The sequence below is a fragment of the Mauremys reevesii genome, linkage group 9, assembly GCF_016161935.1.
Source record: "Mauremys reevesii isolate NIE-2019 linkage group 9, ASM1616193v1, whole genome shotgun sequence".
In the NCBI taxonomy this organism is placed as follows: domain Eukaryota; kingdom Metazoa; phylum Chordata; order Testudines; family Geoemydidae; genus Mauremys; species Mauremys reevesii.
In genome coordinates, this window is record NC_052631.1 from 10,668,315 (window position 1) to 10,685,601 (window position 17,287).

Below are 17,287 nucleotides of genomic sequence, written 5' to 3' on the forward strand. Positions count from 1 at the left end.
GCAGCTAGCTCTGGAGTGGAGCATTAATATCCCACAGCAATACTACAAAGGATAAATAAATTATACCATATTTCATATCAATATGTGAACTTCATTGGGAGTTACAAACATATAAAGAGAGCAGAATTTGGCCCATTGACTTAGATTTTAAAAATACAGTATCTTTGCTAATTATATGCAGAGAGAAGAAATACAAGTGGAATATGAATGATTCAGCTATAAATACTGAAGGTCAACATTTGTCACTGAGTTCACATTACACAACCCCTGAATTAAACTGTGGATGACACACATGGGAATCCTGATTCACAAAGAAATGAAGAAGTGTTGTTGCAAGTCACATTAGTGCAGATGAGCTTTGGCCAGACCCAATACTTTGCACATGATACCTCTGTGCATATCAGGAGCGCATGTAGGGATGATCCTTACAGTCCTTACAAGACCTTCAGTACCTCTCTCAAGGAACTTGTCCCCATTTTCTCCTAGTCCACTAAACTCTCTGACACAGCATATGATGCAATGTTAGGATTTCTCTTCCTGTATCACACAGCCTCATTTACATTATTCCACTTTCTTCTGAGCAGAAAAGAACTGAATGTTTATTATGTATTTGAAGTTACATCAACAGCCACAGAGATTGGGGAGGGTGCTATGGGAATTTTATAAATCTAAATTAAATAAAATCGGAAAAGATATGATGTCTTCTCACCAGATTTCACCCTCTTTACAAAGAGCAAAGCAATGGTTCAGATCCTCTGCTACAACCATAAAGTGCACTCCATAGCTCAGGATGGGAGCTTCAAACGTAGCTTTTGTGCTTTCCGAATCCTGTCCCTGCTGCACACCAAGATGATCCCCTGGCATAATTTAGAGCAGGCTGAGGGCTGCTGCAAATTATACCCACTGCCAATGGCCACAAGAGGCCAATATTACAACCAGAGATGACTGGGGCATAGCGCCATCCAGTCCATGCCCCCTATTCCCAGACATTCCTCCTCAGGGAGGATGGGCTGCAGAGGAGCTCCAGTGCTGGCTCTACACCATGATCCTCCCATGGTGAGTTATGATGTCTCCATGTCCAAATTCTTCTGGGAATATGGTACAAAACCTCTGCCTCGCTCCTGTGGAGCTGGGCCTAAATGTTAGAAAGTCTGCAAATGAACAGCTGACACATCCAGCCACTTCTTCATATCCATATAATCACTGATCAGTCATAATCACTCCAACTGGCTTGCACTGCCCACACGTTAACTCCCAAGCTCCCCATGGCAATGGGAGCTAGGGTCAGGCATCTTCTTGATATGCAGTGGAGTGAAAGGAAACCCATTTATGGCTAAGCCACTAAAAATGTAATGAATAAATGTTTCAAGTGCTTAACATTTATAACACATGAGCGCTTGAGTAGCTCAACTATCAATTACAGAGCCTCGTAACTTCCCAAACCTTCAGAGCTAAACACACTCATTGCCTCCACTGAGCTCCTAAGTTCTCCCGAGTAGTGGGAGTGAAGAGGCAGACAATGACTATACAGCTCCTTAACGTTTTGGGGATGCCCTGAAACACTGGGTCTTAGCCACACCAATTAAGTGTTTATGCCTTACAAATTTGTAAGTGCTGATTGTGAAAGTAATTTCCAAATTTAAATTAGTAAGTAGCTAAGAATTTTAAGCATTCTAAGTGCTGATGGATTATCACCAGAGCTGCAGTTGATGATTTAGTGCTGTAAACACCTGTTTCTGACTCACCTATTTTTATTTTCATCAAGAAGCAATATGGCAAGCACAGCCACAGAAAGGAAACATGTTCTGAATCTAATAATCTGAGTTTATATAGCATCTTTTATCACCGCTCCAAAGCTTCCACCACTTCCACTGCACTGAGCTTGATTGTATGGGCTTTATTAGGGATGAAGTGATAAGACCCCGATTTTTTTTTCCTACAGAAACATGGCATAATTCACCAGTCTATCATACGCACTATTATGACTTTAGATTTAAAGAGATATTGTCAAGCAGTTCAGAGCCAAAACTCTGACCTCCCTTAAAATTCTTATCTGCTGGTAATCTCTGGTTTGGTTTTACACTTGACACTGATTTAGCAGTGTCCTTTAGATACTGTGAACTAGTTTTTAACACTAGCTGCATGGAAATCAACCTCAGAAAAGAACCTTAACAGAAGGATTTTCTTAACAACATTTTATTCATTCAGCTGATAACCTCACTGCTCTTAGACAAACATTAAGATTCACAACCCTGCTCTGATTACATAGGATTAGATAGCTCAGAATATCAGGATTTAGACTAGCAGGGCTGGCTCCAGGCACCAGCAAAGGAAGCAGGTGCTTGGGGCAGCTAATGGAAAGGGGCGGCACCATCTGGGTCTTCGGCAGCAATTCGGCAGCAGGTCCCTCTCTCCTTCTCGGAGGGAAGGACGCGCCACCGAATTGCTGCCGAAGAATGAAGTGGCGCAGCGGAGCTGCCGCTGAAGTGCTGCTGATCGCGGCTTTTTTTTTTTTTCCTTTTTTTTTTTTTTTTGGCTTCGTTGCTTGGGGCGGCAAAAAAGCTGGAACTGGTCCTGTAGACTAGACAGACAAGTGGGAGGTAGTAACTTTTATTGGACCAGCGTCTGTTGGTGAAAGAAACAAGCTTTCAAGCTCCTCTGAACTCTTCTTTAGAGATGAAAATTTGCCTAAAATCATACACTAAATTAGGGGAAGAGCTCCTAGTCTTGGGTGCTAACACCTAGATCTTACAGTACTTCTAAAATGTCACTGAAACTTGTAACTAAGGAGGACACGGGAGCCTTGCCTAATCCAAAAAGGGTTTTACAGCAAACGGGCCCCAAGATGTTCAGAAAACATGAGTTACTCCTCAAATCTGTCATTGTTGCCTTTCACCTTTTGTCACTTAAACTTACAAACTTCAAAATTTAACACCAATTGAAGTCATTTGAAGATGACCCTGTATACACGTTTTCATTTTTGGAGGATCAAAAGCAGGTTGCATTTTCTTAGAAAGTTTCTTTAATTTCTCTCTCTTTCTTCCCCTTGCCCCTTTCCTTTTTTTCCTAGTCAGACACAGAGTTTTGGGATAAGATGCAAGCTGAATGGGAAGAAATGGCTCAGAGAAACTGGATTTCAGAGAACCAAGAAGCACGGGGCCAAGTAACCGTCTCAACCAGTGAGAAGGTAACATCAGTAACCCGCTAACACAGCACATCATTTCTGTGCAGGTTTTAGAGTCACTCTCCTCAGTGTCTCTAAGAGGAAAACAAGGAAATTCCTCCCCACAACTACACACTACCTGCCACTAAGGCGAGAATTTCTCAAAAGAGCTCAGCTACCCATGTAGGCACTTGAGTAAGGGTCACATTTTCACAAGAGCTCAGGACTCAGAGCATATTGGGATCTGAACTCTTTGGAAAATCTGGCTATAAGTGTCACAATAGGAGCTGCTAGGTGCTGAGCACTTCTGAAATCAGGCCCTAAATTAAGAGTGTTGGGCATTTGAAAATATGGCCCTATGTGGTCAACAACTTCCCATCCTAGGAATGAATTTCTCTCTCCCCACTCCCCATCTCCTTTATATATTTTTTCTTTGATTTATATTCTCATTTTCTACATATATTAAAACACTCTTTACCTTGCATTGGCAGGAAGGTGGATTGGACAACCCTAAAATTCTGATCTCTATGATTTATGACCCAGTTTCTATCATCCTTATTCAGGCATTCATTTATCTCCCTCAAAAGCACATTGCTTGAGAGCACATCCACTCCAGGCAGAGATGACCAGGCTTCATTGGCTGACAAAAGCTGGGTTGCAGTTGCAGAGTGAGGCAAACCCTGTTTCAAACCTAAAACAAGCTCAAGTGCTTGCAATACAGAGTTGCACCTTGGGTGTTCATTGAAGGTTTCAGGCTGTCATAAGTGCAAGCACTGACCCAACATGGAGTTGAAAGCACTGGGGGAGGCAGTCCATGTGAGACATGCTCTTTATGCCAAAGTTTGATGTATTTGGTGCACACTGGGACCAATCCTGCTCCTATTGAAATGGATGGGGTCTTCTGTGTAGGAAGTGACTATCTCTTAAGTATAATACTTTTGTGTTGGGTTCCCCCTGGGGTGCCACCCGGAACTGGGGTGCCACGAGCCCTTTGACACACCAGCCTGGGCTCCCTCTCACACTGTGCTACTGTGACAAGCTGCAAAACCCTCCAAGCCCTCACTTTCACCAGCATTCACACCCCCAGCCGCAGTTACACACAGGTTCTCTAACCACCAGCTTCCCAGCCAAGGATCCCAGAGCAGTACCATCCTCCCCTGGTCAAATCTGGCCAGTGTATGGGTTTAATACCTGGTTTGCCTCTTCCTCAATGTGAAGAGACCAATGCACACTTGTGATAATCAGGCCAAGATTTTCCCCACGCACTCCAGTCAAAGCTCGCTGGTTTGGATTAAAACATAAAATAAATTTATTAACTACAAAAGATAGATTTCAAGTGATTATAAGTGATAGCAAACAGATCAAAGCAGATTAAATAAATAGTAAATAAATAAAATGCAAACTAAGTCTAAGATACTAGAAAGATAGGATATGAACTAACAGATTCTCATCCTGAGTGATAAACAGACTGGCAGATTCTTAAGGCACAAGATGCATTTGCTTTGCAGCTTGGGTTTCCCAGGTTTTCATACACGGGCTAGAACTCTCTTTAGCCTGGGACCATCCCCTCCCCCAGTTCAGTCTTTGTTCCTCAGGTGTTTCCAGGTGTGTTGTAGGGAGAGTGAGGTACCATCATGATGTCATTTCTTTTTATATCTTCTTCCCACTTCCTAGAAAGCTTTTTTGCTGTGACCTGGGTCAAACAGTTCCCATTGTGTAGTGCTAGCTCTGAGAGGTTTCTGTTGTATGTAATACCTGGGGAAATCCTCGTGCGTGTGTATATTTCCTCAAAAAGCCATCAACATTGTTTGGACTTTTTTACTGAAGTACCTGAAAGGATGCTTGTGGGTGTTTTCAACCTCACAACATGTTTCAGTAACACATACATAGTCAAACTGCATAACTTCACATATGATAGCACATACAATCCAACAAGATATTAACGTCTAGCAGATCAAGACTTTTAGAAGGATACCTCACAAGGCATACTTTGTGCAAAACATATCCTAATTATATGGCAATGGTGAATAAGGGGGTGCCAGGGTGTGTCAACTTTCTTGGAAACTCAGGTAAATATAAAGGGCCAGTAACAAGTGCCCTGGTCTGTTGGATGTGAACCTCAGTTTTACACTTTTTTTTATTGAAACTTTACAAAGGAACTCATACCATTTTCATGCAGCAAAGAAGTTTTACACCTCGCTGGGAAATAATAAGCTATTTAACTGTATGTACTTAACATTCCTTGCTACTGTATTTCATCACTGGACCATTAACTGTCTGCTCCAGGGCTATTATTTTCATACCGAAAACCCTTTCAGAGACTGGCCTGGTGCGTTTGAGGAAGGACTGAAAAAACTGAAAGAAGGAGACCTGCCCCTCACTATCTTATACATGGAGGCTGCCATTCTACAAGACCCCGGTGACGCAGAGGTATTCACTCCCATGCTTTTATCTAGGGAGGGGAAGCAGCTACAAGTGTCTCACTTCACGTAGCATAGCAAGGATGGGGAGGATTCATGGTCAAAACTTTTGGCAGTGGTTATTACGTGAAATAAAGTGGAAGGTAACACTGTGTAAGGAGCATCACATACTTTGAAATGAATTAAGCAGAGCTGATCAAACAATGAAAACTTATTTTTGCAGTTTCAAAACTTTAAAGCTATTATTTGAAGATGTTAAATCAGTTTATTAAAAGTTATTTGACATGACCATCAAAATTTTTCAGTTACCAAAAATTCTGGCAAATAAAAAAAAATGTTTATAACCATTTTCAATCAAATGTATATATTCAATCAATATGTATATTTTAAAGTATTTCTTTTGTTTTGTTTGTATTTGGGGGGGGAGGGAACATTTCAACAGTTTTTCACAAAAAAAATTCCATCGTAGAAAAAGACCATTTTTCAATTTAAAAAAAATCCCCCCCCCCCCGCTCTAGAATTAAGATATTCTTCAAATCTATATTGCAGGGTCCTAGCAAACATTACAGCATTTTTATTTGTAAACAGTAATCTCAGAAACACATAGGAATACTGGCTAATGAGTAAGGAAATGGAAGGTTCTGAGATATGGCAGAGAAAGTTAATTGTAGTTGATACTAGCATACAGCAAAAGCTAGGACTGTGATATATTTCAAGGCTGCATGGCTGAAAGTGCTCCATCTGCTGTGTGTTTCAGGTATCTAATGTTAGAAGGCAGTGTCAATTATTTCAATTTTAGAGCTGAAATTGATGTGTGGGATGTGGGAGCAACAAAAAATAGCCTACGAGTCAGGTGTGAAGAAAGGAGGAGCCAAAGACAGAGTCCTATAGGGCAGCAAGAGAAAGGATTTCACAATGTACCTGACTGACATGATGCAATTTATATGAAACTGTCTTAGGAGCAACATGAAGCAGAAATAAGCCACTTACCACGGGTGCCGTTAAAATACTGATGTTTACTGTACTGCAGTATTTGGGGGTATCTGTCATACTTAGAAATCATAAAGATAATGGCATGTCAAGAATTTAATAGGCCCACTGAATGTTTATTATTTGCATTAAAGGCTGTGTTACAAGCACAATTTCAGTCTGTATATTTGTCACAGGGTGGTCTACTCACTGCTGTGTGGTGTGTCCTGGTGATTAGCTCCGCCCAGTTCAGTGTCCCCTTTCTTCTCACAGTACGGCTGCCTCATGACTCAGCCCTCCGGCCAAGTCACTCTCTGTTTTCCCCTTCCGGGCAAGTTTTTTCGGAGTCCTTCTGCACTGGCATCCGCATGCCCACTGCACTGACTGCATCACTCCCACAGTGACTCAGGCAGTCTTCCCCTTCACTGCCACTAGCAATCCCATTCTGCAGTGGATGATAGGGGAACCCAACCCGTCCTCTACACTGGGATCCAGTCCAGGGCCCTGTAGCGAGCAGGTCAGGTTTGCAGCTACACTAACCTTACTGCTTTCACCCCTGCACTATTTCTACTGTGCTTCTCCAAGCTTTTCATTCTTCAGCCTTCCTAGTCAGACTCCCCTCTCAGGCCTACTAAGGTTCTTCCTGGATTCCCATGCCCTATCTTCTCCCTTACCTCAGGGGGAGAGATTGCAGATTTCCTCCCTGCACCCTCCCATGCTGCTGACAGCCTCCTGGCTTTATAGAAGTCCCGCCTGTTCCCTGAGAGGTGAGCTTCCTTCTAATTAGCTCCCTCCCCACAGCCTAAATCTTATGCATTTGCAGCTTAATTGGCTGATTGGGACCACCCCACTTAATTCAGTTCTTCCAGGGCAGGCACAGGGAGTACACCTCATCACAGTACTTAAAAGCTATGACTTTTTTGGGAGAAGGGCATTCCTTTCGTTGTGCAAGGGTGTATGGGGCAAAATATTAGGGGACCAGATCCTCAGCTGGCATAACTTGCTATAGCTTCACTGAAAACAGTGGAAAAGAAAGAGTGGGATTCAACATAGTACTCTAAAGTCTGTCTTCAGATATGCACAGGCCACTGCACCTAAAATCAACAGGAGTGGTTGTGTATGTGCATCTGAGTCCCACTGTGTCTACTGCTGTATGTACCTGATGCAACAAAATGATGCTGTAGAATCCCCCTCACACTGTAGGGGTGAGATTATTTTCTTTTGCATTTTCAGATAAAAGCTTGAAACATCAGAATCCATTTAGAATGTGCAATAACTCACCTGTGAGAAAACAGTATGGGATCTGACAGTGTAGAATCACCATTGACTTAATTGGGAACTTCCCATGGATAAACATGGCCTAAAGATATCCAAAATCACTTTGGTTTGTACTGTTGATGTATTGGCAATAGAAGTACTGTAGTTAGGCCAGTGTTGGATACATGCTGCTGTCTATATGCATCCATTTATTTAAGTAAGCATAGGGATCTTGCTCTGTGATTCCAATTGCACTTGGGGACAAATCATAAAATAACAGTTATTATTTTGCAGGCCTGGCAGTTTCTTGGTATAACACAGGCAGAGAATGAAAATGAGCAAGGAGCTATTGTCGCCCTCCAAAGGTAGATGAAGATATTTGCAAAATAATGGGTCCCATCAATATTAGTTAATGGATGCCTGTGTGTATTTCATCTTACACTTGTGTTCTGACCTTTTACATTTAATTGGGGGGGAGGGGGTGGAAATGACTGGCATACAGAAGAGATATGCTACCTCTAGTCTCCATAGTAACTCTGGAGGCATGATTTTGCATTCCTATGGAGTTAATGGCAATATTAAATCTAATATTTAATTAAATAAATAGAAACACAAAAGAAAACCTACATGTCAGAACAAACCGGAATTAGGCACAACGCAAATAAAATGTCTTTTCAATATTCTAGACACTTGATATATTGTGTAAAGGTTTCTGTCTTAATGAAAATGTTTCCTTAATTGGATGGAGCTCCTCAGCCACTGAATACTAATTGATGGAGAACATTGCTAGGTTGATGGGAATATAATGATCACGCTATACCTATTAAGTAAATGCCTATTCCTAAATATCAGAGTTATTATTCTGCCTTTATCTGTAGCGAGTGTTGCTGCGCTATATTCCGTTTCCACTTGTAGCCAAGTATACACTCCAAACTTAATTGCATTAGCTATGTTAACATTCAAGCCAATTTACCTAAGGATACTTCAATTACTGTAACTCATTTATATGTAATATAATCTTTACCTTACCTGCACAGAAATCCAAAGGGTTCCCTGACAAATTTGTTTGTCCCTGATAGGTTGAAGCATGCAGCAATGCCACTCACAGATACAGCAGACCAGATTCCCCTGTGCATTATGCTGGTGTAAAGCTGGAGAAAGTCTATGGAAGTCCGTGGGCTGACTCTGGCTTTACAAAGGTGTAGCTGAGAGCAGAATCTGGCCCAACAATTCTATTGAAAAGGATGGGCTTTGGTTTCAATCTTCAAAATATCTTTTTACATAGCCAAATGCCTTCTACAACTGCCCACTTCTAGATTACTCCAAAGTCTTCTATTTGTTTACTAGGCACGTGCTATTTAAAAAAGTCTTCCTCCCACATTTGGTATGCCATGCTGATAACAGAAAGTGTGGGGAGTATTAGCTTTTTATTTATATAACACCATAGTCACAGATGGCACATAACACACAAAAACAAGGCAAGTTCCCTGCTCCAAGATCCTGCTATCCTTATTAATGTGAGTGGTTCTTTACACACACAAGCAATCCCATGGAAGCCACTAGCACTACTTTTGTGAGTAAGGGTTGCAGGATCAGGCCCTATGTTGGAAGAATTGATGCACTGCATTTTGCTAAAAGAAACTAAGATATTTTTCTTCTCTGTTTAGGTGCTTGCAGCTACAGCCAAACAATTTAAAAGCTCTGATGGCCTTGGCTGTGAGCTACACTAATACTGGCCATCAACAGGAAGCCTGTGAAGCTTTAAGAAACTGGATAAAGCAAAACCCAAAATACAAGTATATAATGAAGAGCAAAAGAGGGTCTCCAGCACTTACCAGGAGAAAGTCTGAGCCATCAAAAGAAAGGTAAACCTGGATTAGCATCCTGAAGAAGTTAGGCCCAGATTCCCTAAGGGATTTTGGCTTCTAACTTCCATTGATTTCACTGGAGTTTCTCAAATGTACAGTGCGCTGCTCAGATATTTTTAAGTTACATAGGAACATAAGAATTTTGATCCCTAATAAGACCCAACAAAATGATGCTGTAGAATCCCCCTCACACTGTAGGGGTGAGATTATTTTCTTCCACATTTTCAGATAAAAGCTTGAAATGTCAGAATCCATTTAGAATGTGCAATAACTCACCTGTGAGAAAACAGTATGGGATCTGACAGTCCATTAGCCTGTCTCTGACAGTGGCTGCTTCAGAAGAAAGTGTAAGAGTCCTCCAGTAAGCATACATGGGATAATCTTCCCCTTATTGGGTCTCATTCTGGTCTCTAATAGTTGGAGATTAGTTTAAGCCCTGAAGCATGAGATTTACTCTCCCTTCAACAAAATTTATCATTAATTATAACTCTGGGTGTTCTTGATATCCACATAAATGTCCAATTCCTCTTGGGGAATCTTCCTAAATTCTTGGCCACCATGACTCCCTGGTGTCTTCCTAAACAATCCCAATCTTTTAAATCTCTCTTCATATGAGAGTTTTTCCAGACCCTTGATCATAGCCCTTCTCTGAACCCCTCCAATCTTGCAATATCTTTTTTTGAGATGGGGTAACCACTACCACACACAGTATTCCAGATTAGGCTGTACCACTGATTTATAGACATTATGATATTCTCTACCTTACTGTCCAGAAAGAGTAAGAAAAACTATTCCAATTAAAGTGATTAAATCATTGGATCAGGAAAATCTTTTTAAAATATGGTATAGTATCTGTGTGAACACACACAAGCACATAGTCCATTTAAAGGTAATAATTGGAGATATACCAATCTCCTAGAACTGGAAGGGACCTTGAAAGGTCATTGAGTCCAGCCCCCTGCCTCCACTAGCAGGACCAATTTTTGCCCCAGATTCCTAAGTGGCCCCCTCAAGGATTGAACTCACAACCCTAGGTTTAGTAGGCCAATGCTCAAACCACTGAGCTATCCCTCCCCCAGAAATTGTTCTGTAGTAGACGGTAAACTTCCCCTTTACCACCAGTTCCTATTGTTATTTTGGCAATTGGTCTAAACGTTAGATTTCCACTTACATTGGTGGTGAAAGGTATCTATTTCTGAACTTTTTAAATACTTTCAGCAATTTCTTCATAGACCCAAAATGCTGAGATTCCATTTAGAAATGGGGCATTATGTTTATTATTCGAGGGGTAGCCATGTTAGTCTGGATCTATAAAAACAGCAAAGAGTCCTGTGGCACCTTATAGATTAACTGATGTATTGGAGCATGAGCTTTCGTGGGTGAATACCCACTTTGTCGGATGCATGACCACCCACGAAAGCTCATGCTCCAATATGTCTGTTAGTCTATAAGGTGCCACAGGACTCTTTGATGTTTATTATTGTGATCTACAAGCCTTGTGCTAGCAAGATCATTTTGACTAAGCAACAATGAAATAGGGAACTTCTACTGAATGATGGAGTGCATTATATTGGGGTTAATCCAAAGTCTGTGAATTTAGGAATCTAAATTTTGGCATCTGTCTTTGAAATCTTGGCTGTAGATTTCAAAATCTTTATCTAAGACTCTTGAGGACTGATCACCATTTTTGCCAAACTGGTTTCCTTGCTTTAACCTTGAGAGCAGCCCCTAATCCATTTTTTAGAGTGCCAGAGAGAATTGATCCGGCTTCAACAGCTCTTATAGCCCAGATTTTAGATATGCCTGAGTTTTCTGCAGCACTTTGGTTTAGTGCTGGTAAACCTTTGAACTCTAATGGCCGGTTCTCAACCAGAGTCGGAATAAGTTGTTACAACAATTGAGCTGAAGATGTCTATTTTGAAGATGTCTATGTTTTGGAGGAGTATAAAGACTTGAATTGCTGGCTGTGCAGTAGATGGTGCAGCATTTACAGAGAACTGTAAGATGCAACTTGGTGTTATTTTTCACCCTTTTCTAGTTCATTACTCGAAGAAGTAAAGGAAATGTACCTGGAGGCAGCTCACCAGAATGGTGAGATGATAGACCCTGACTTGCAAACAGGACTTGGAGTGCTCTTCCATCTGAACAGAGAATTTAACAGAGCAATAGATGCATTTAATGCTGCCTTAACTGTTCGGCCAGAGGTACCTATTATGATTTTGTATTTAAAAAAAGTTTCATTTTACAAGCCACTCTCTTCCTTTCCCACTTGAAACTGACCAGTATTAATGAGACGTCTCTTCAGCCATTAAAATTTTAATACCTGAAATAGAAATGTTAATTGTAAGAGAGCCCTAATGAGAAACAGATTTATGCATGTCCAATTTTTGGCTGCACACTGATTAATTGGAGTAATTTTATTAAGTTGTCTAGGATCATGAGTCAGAACCCCACATTCCACACCAATTAACAGAAGGTACAAGTATTTTCTGTACTGTTCATTACTTTTGTAGGGGGAGGGGAAGGTCTCATATCCTTTTGTCTTAAACCAATAGTAGAAAACTCTCATTTTGTTATCAGGACTATTCATTATGGAACCGCCTTGGAGCAACCTTGGCAAATGGGGATCGAAGTGAGGAAGCTGTGGAGGCATATACTAGAGCTTTAGAAATTCAGCCAGGCTTCATTAGGTCCAGATACAATTTGGGAATAAGCTGCATCAACCTAGGAGCTTACAGGTGAGTTATGAAAAGAATATCAACATTTAAAGCCAAAAGTAAGGTGGGCTTCTAAAAACTGAAAATTTATTTTTGAGCTAAAAGTCTATAACATGTATTCTGATATTTGTTTAATGTAAGATATTGTTATACTCGTTGGATGAATGTAAAGCACTTTGGAATATGGGATAATATTCATTGTACAATATAATAAAACAATTGAAGAGTATGTTATAAAAAGTTAAGGCCCCAGTTCAGCAAGGTAGTTAAGCACATGAGTAGCCCCAGTAGACTCAGTGGGACTAATCATGTGATTAAGTGCTTTGCTGAATCAGGCCCTACGATCCAAATATCCCATTTTGTCAGAACAAATTTTATAAGGCAACAGGAGGCAACAAAGACAGAGCACTGGGTGGGGAGCCAGGAGACCTTGATTTCAGAGCTGATTTGGGGAAAAAGTTCCCCATGAATAATTTCAACAAAAATGAAAAAAATTGTTTTTCATCTAAATTTTTCTGACTTTTTTGGAGTTTTTGTAAAAAAAAAAAAAAAAAGAAAGTAAGTTTAGGGGGAAAATGTTCTTCAGTTGCAGAAAGTAGAAAATATTAATAAAAAACTGACATTCTAACAAGTAGCCATTTTCATTGGAAAAACTTTAATGGAAAAATTTTGACCAGCTCTCCTGAGGTCATTTCTGGCTCTTCCACTGACCTTCTGTGTTTCCTTGGGCAAATCCCTTGATCTCTCAGACTCATTTTACCATTTAAAATGAGAACAACATTGCAAAACACTCTGCAAAGGAAGGTAAGTAATCTATGGATGAAAAGCACCAAGTATCAATTGAGATTTTCAAAGCAGTTGATTTTAAAACTTTAAATGTTTCTTTGCAATATGTGAAACACTAATAATGCAGCATCGTGAATTTGAAAGTGAAAATGAAAACGACATTGATTTGCATTGCCCAAACTGAACAAAATGTGAAGTAACAATTATTATAATTACTACATTTTTCATCACTAATGAGGCATAACATGCTGTATCAAGCAGGCAAACTGGGTGACCGAGTCGACCGCTGCTGCTCCTCCGTTGACTCCGCTTCTGCCTCTCGCGTGCAGTGGAGTTCCGGAGTGACGACAGAGCGATCGGGGATTGATTTTATTGTGTCTACACTAGATACGATAAATCAATCCCCAATAGATCGATCACTACCAACCAATCCGGTGGGTAGTGTAGACATGCCCCTAGACGAGTCCTTACTAGGGAAGGGATGTCTTAACAGAACGGAACAATACCTAATTTTCTATAACACTTACACACACAGTACAGACAGCTTTCAAAACAGTGATTTCGGGCCAGATCCTGGAGTATGTTCAAAGGCAAAACTCGTAGACCTTCAGTATATTGCTCAACCAAACCCAACCATTCAAAAATCATGCGTCAGATGCCAAAAAATCAGGAGATTAAAAAAAAGATGTTGGGTTCTATTTGTTTGTCTTCTGGTTTTTGAGCCTTTAGGACTACTATGTTCCTTTTTGTAATTATTTCAGGAGGAAGCCAAACAGTTTGGTTTATTTCCTGGAAATAAAGCCCCACATACCCATTTACCATTAAATGCATATTCCAGGCACTTGGTTTATTTGAAATTGGGGGTTTTCCCCTTTAGTGGCTCATTTTCCATGCTTGCCATCAAAATGCCTAGCCAGTGGACTGGTGTGCCAGCCAGCCTTTTTCACTTCTATCTTAGGTTTTTATATGGCCCCATCAGTGCAGTCTCCAAGCATCTCACAGTCATTAAGTATTTATCCTCACAACACCCTTGTGAAGTGGGGAAATGCTATTATTCCATTTTACAGAAGGGCAACTGAGGTCCAGAGAGACTAAGTGACTCATCCAGAAAATCTGTGATGGAGCAGGGAATTGAACCTGGGTCTCCCAAGTCAGTACTCAAACGACTGGACCATCCATCCATGCCTATCAGATCATAAGACAAGATGGTCTGTCTCCATAAACCCCTTTCCTGTAAGTCTATGGCTCAATATACATTTCATACACAGACCAGGTTCTCTGTGTGAATCAAGGGGAAAATCCAGGTCTGTGTAAAAAGAGTCCCAAGTGTCAACAATACAATTAAGATAACAAAGCACATGCATAATGGAATTCATAACCACACTAAGGAGAATTTCCCCAGGCACTTAAGTAGGTTCATCTCTGCATCACTACACAAGTGCAGCCTTTTTGATACATAACAATGAAGTCTTGCAGCAACACTTTTGTCTGGAATTGTTAAAGGCAGATCAAGCAAGAATACTACAAAGAGATTGTGGTCTCCCATGTTGTCAGATAATGTGTTTGATTTTACTGTAATGCCTTAGAAGGAAGACAAAATATACTTTATTTTTTAAACAAAAGAGATTATGTTGTAATATGCGGATGTTGCCTTTCTTTCCTCCCCCCACAGAGAGGCTGTCAGCAATTTTCTCACTGCTCTCAGCTTGCAAAGAAAAAGCAGGAATCAACAGCAGGTTCCCCAGCCAGAAATTTCAGGCAATATCTGGGCAGCTCTCAGAATCGCTCTGTCTATGATGGACCAGCCAGAACTATTTCAAGCCGCTAATTTGGGTGATCTGGATGTTCTGTTAAGAGCTTTTAACCTAGAGCCATAAAAAAAAAAGCAGCCAAGTCACTAAGATGTATTAGGAAATGCAAAACTCTTTCATTACCAGTTTCAAAATGACCAAGGACACTTTCCAAAAGATCGTGGGCTGTAGAACACTAGGGGAAGTTCTACCAGACATCACCTAATTCCTGGAAATCTTCAAAAGCACAAAACTTTGTAAATAGTATTGAACTCAAATGAAGGATTAAAATGAACAGCAGCTAATCTGACAAAGACCTGACCTAGATGAAGCAGTCATACCCGAAGAACCTTCATCCCGTGCAAGATATGCACATATATACACTCACACCTATACAGAAAAAATATATTTAAGACAAAACCTAATAATCATTGTTGCACATTAGAGTGGGAAGCAGCACATCAAAGGAACCGTATTGCTCACTGCACTAAATTGACACCGCACGCCCCTACAATGTGGAGTCCCTATACTTTGTTTGTTGGCCACTCTTTTCAAGGTCCTAATTCCACATAGCTCTGCCAGGAGGTACATGTACGGTAGATATATTTTGTGGTGAATGTATTAGCTGGCAATCAATAAGGGCTTTGTTTGTAAAAGTACCTTGATTCAATGTTACTTTTGGACCTAATTCACAGGCCCTCGGAGATGGAATTCAAGAGGAATTCTGCACATGGAGGATTTACAGGGTTGGGCTCTTTAGGGATGAGCTTTGTAAGCAGAAGCAGTAATTTGCACTAGAATTTTTGTTGTTTGTACCAATTATGGCCCCAATCCTGCAAAGAGCAGGACTCTGCCTATGTGGAGGTCTTGGTAGGTGTCAGGCCTGTGTATGTGCATAAGCACTTTAATCTTTTTGTAAATGTATGCTGTGCTTTTATTTATTTTTAAAGTAGGAACAAAAGATTTAAGGAGATATATATATATATAGCCATGTTGGCATAAAGGACCAAATATAATTTCTTGACACTAGATAGAGAGCTTTCCAAATCCTAGTGCTAAAAATGCAAATAGGGTATCAGTTATACTCTCAAGTGAATAGAATATTTATTATGCATGTACCAGTAGTTTCACATACACACAAAAATACAGATTAACTGGAGGTAAATGTCATCTTAGAAAAAAAATGAATCTCTTCCTTCAGCTTTCCACAGGAACTAAAGAAGAATCTGTTTAGGAGCAGATTTCTACAGACCATACTCTGGGGGAAAACTTCCGCTGAAGTGAAAAGATTTGCTTGAATAAGGACTTCAGGACAGGGGCTATAGAGGTTGATCCTGCTCTCACTGAAATCAATGGCAAAACTCTGATTGACCTCAATGGTTGCAGAATCAAGACCTTAGTTTTCATCAGTGTTTAAAGCTCCTACGATACAGCCTGAATCTACAAGGTTCCAAATGCTTCCTATAAAGTGCTGAGCACTTTCAAGTCCGATTTCAGAATGAGTTTTTCAGCACATATTAGGGGTTGGGTACAATGCACATGTATAGCACAAAGGGAATCCATCCATCAAAGACAGATTTATAGAGTTGTACAGTTAATTTTCAAGCATTGTGAGTTGGGTTGGTTTTTTTAGTACTTTCTCTAAATAGTGAAAAACATTTTTACATTAAAAATGTACTGTGTTGGTTTGTGTTCAGGAATGGACAGGACAGGGTAGCTATTGCAGGTGAAAGCGGGGAAAGTAACATATTCCCTATAAATGATATTTTAACCTCCCCTCTCCCTGCCACCCCCAAAGAGCTGTATCAAAAAAGCCACTGCACAGATCGTAGGGCAAGGGGTCTATTTCACTAGTACAAATAAAAAGTTTCTTGCCGTTGTCTCTTATTTTGAGCAACCACTTAAAGGAAAACGCCTTGTTTAGCTATGCCAGAAAGAGGACATTGGATGTGGTTTAATCAGGGCACAATTTTATTCTTAAATGTCTGGGAATACCCAGCAGCTAAAAGTGTACAGTGCATGTGATTCCATAATCATTTCAATATATACCCCAGGGGGTTTCCATCAGCCCTGCCCCTTCCTAGTCCCCACTCAAGCTGCTGCTGGGACCTCACCATTCCCCCCACACACCTCGAATGAGGGTGGGGGAAGGCTATGAAGGAGGAGAGGTCGGCTCCCTGCTGTTTCAGTCATAGGAGCCAAGAAACCCCCATCCTGTTTCTGCTCCTTTAAGGAATACCTCCTTTAAATCCCTGACTAATCCATGTTATCTAATCACTGTATCCCTTCCCTATGGAGTACTTGCACTGGACATCTG

General features: G+C 40.6%; 1 protein-coding gene and 1 long non-coding RNA gene across 3 annotated transcripts in view; one reads left to right on the forward strand and one right to left on the reverse strand.

The window, feature by feature from the left end:
* The window catches only part of LOC120372540, a 126,320-nt gene extending 119,067 nt beyond the window's left edge, over positions 1-7,253 (reverse strand). Inside the window, exon 1 of the long non-coding RNA XR_005585033.1 lies at positions 6,764-7,253. This is a non-coding gene — a long non-coding RNA (uncharacterized LOC120372540). The remainder of the gene's footprint in view (positions 1-6,763) is intronic.
* Positions 1-15,648, forward strand: part of PEX5L (peroxisomal biogenesis factor 5 like) — a 148,307-nt gene extending 132,659 nt beyond the window's left edge. For both annotated transcript variants that reach the window (XM_039489739.1, XM_039489740.1), the window contains exons 7-13: positions 3,071-3,187; positions 5,450-5,593; positions 8,104-8,174; positions 9,477-9,674; positions 11,716-11,881; positions 12,258-12,415; positions 14,853-15,648. In XM_039489739.1, coding sequence (XP_039345673.1) covers positions 3,071-3,187; positions 5,450-5,593; positions 8,104-8,174; positions 9,477-9,674; positions 11,716-11,881; positions 12,258-12,415; positions 14,853-15,057 — 1,059 coding nt within the window. In that variant the 3' untranslated portion in view covers positions 15,058-15,648. The remainder of the gene's footprint in view (positions 1-3,070; positions 3,188-5,449; positions 5,594-8,103; positions 8,175-9,476; positions 9,675-11,715; positions 11,882-12,257; positions 12,416-14,852) is intronic.
* The last annotated feature ends 1,639 nt before the right edge of the window (positions 15,649-17,287 follow it).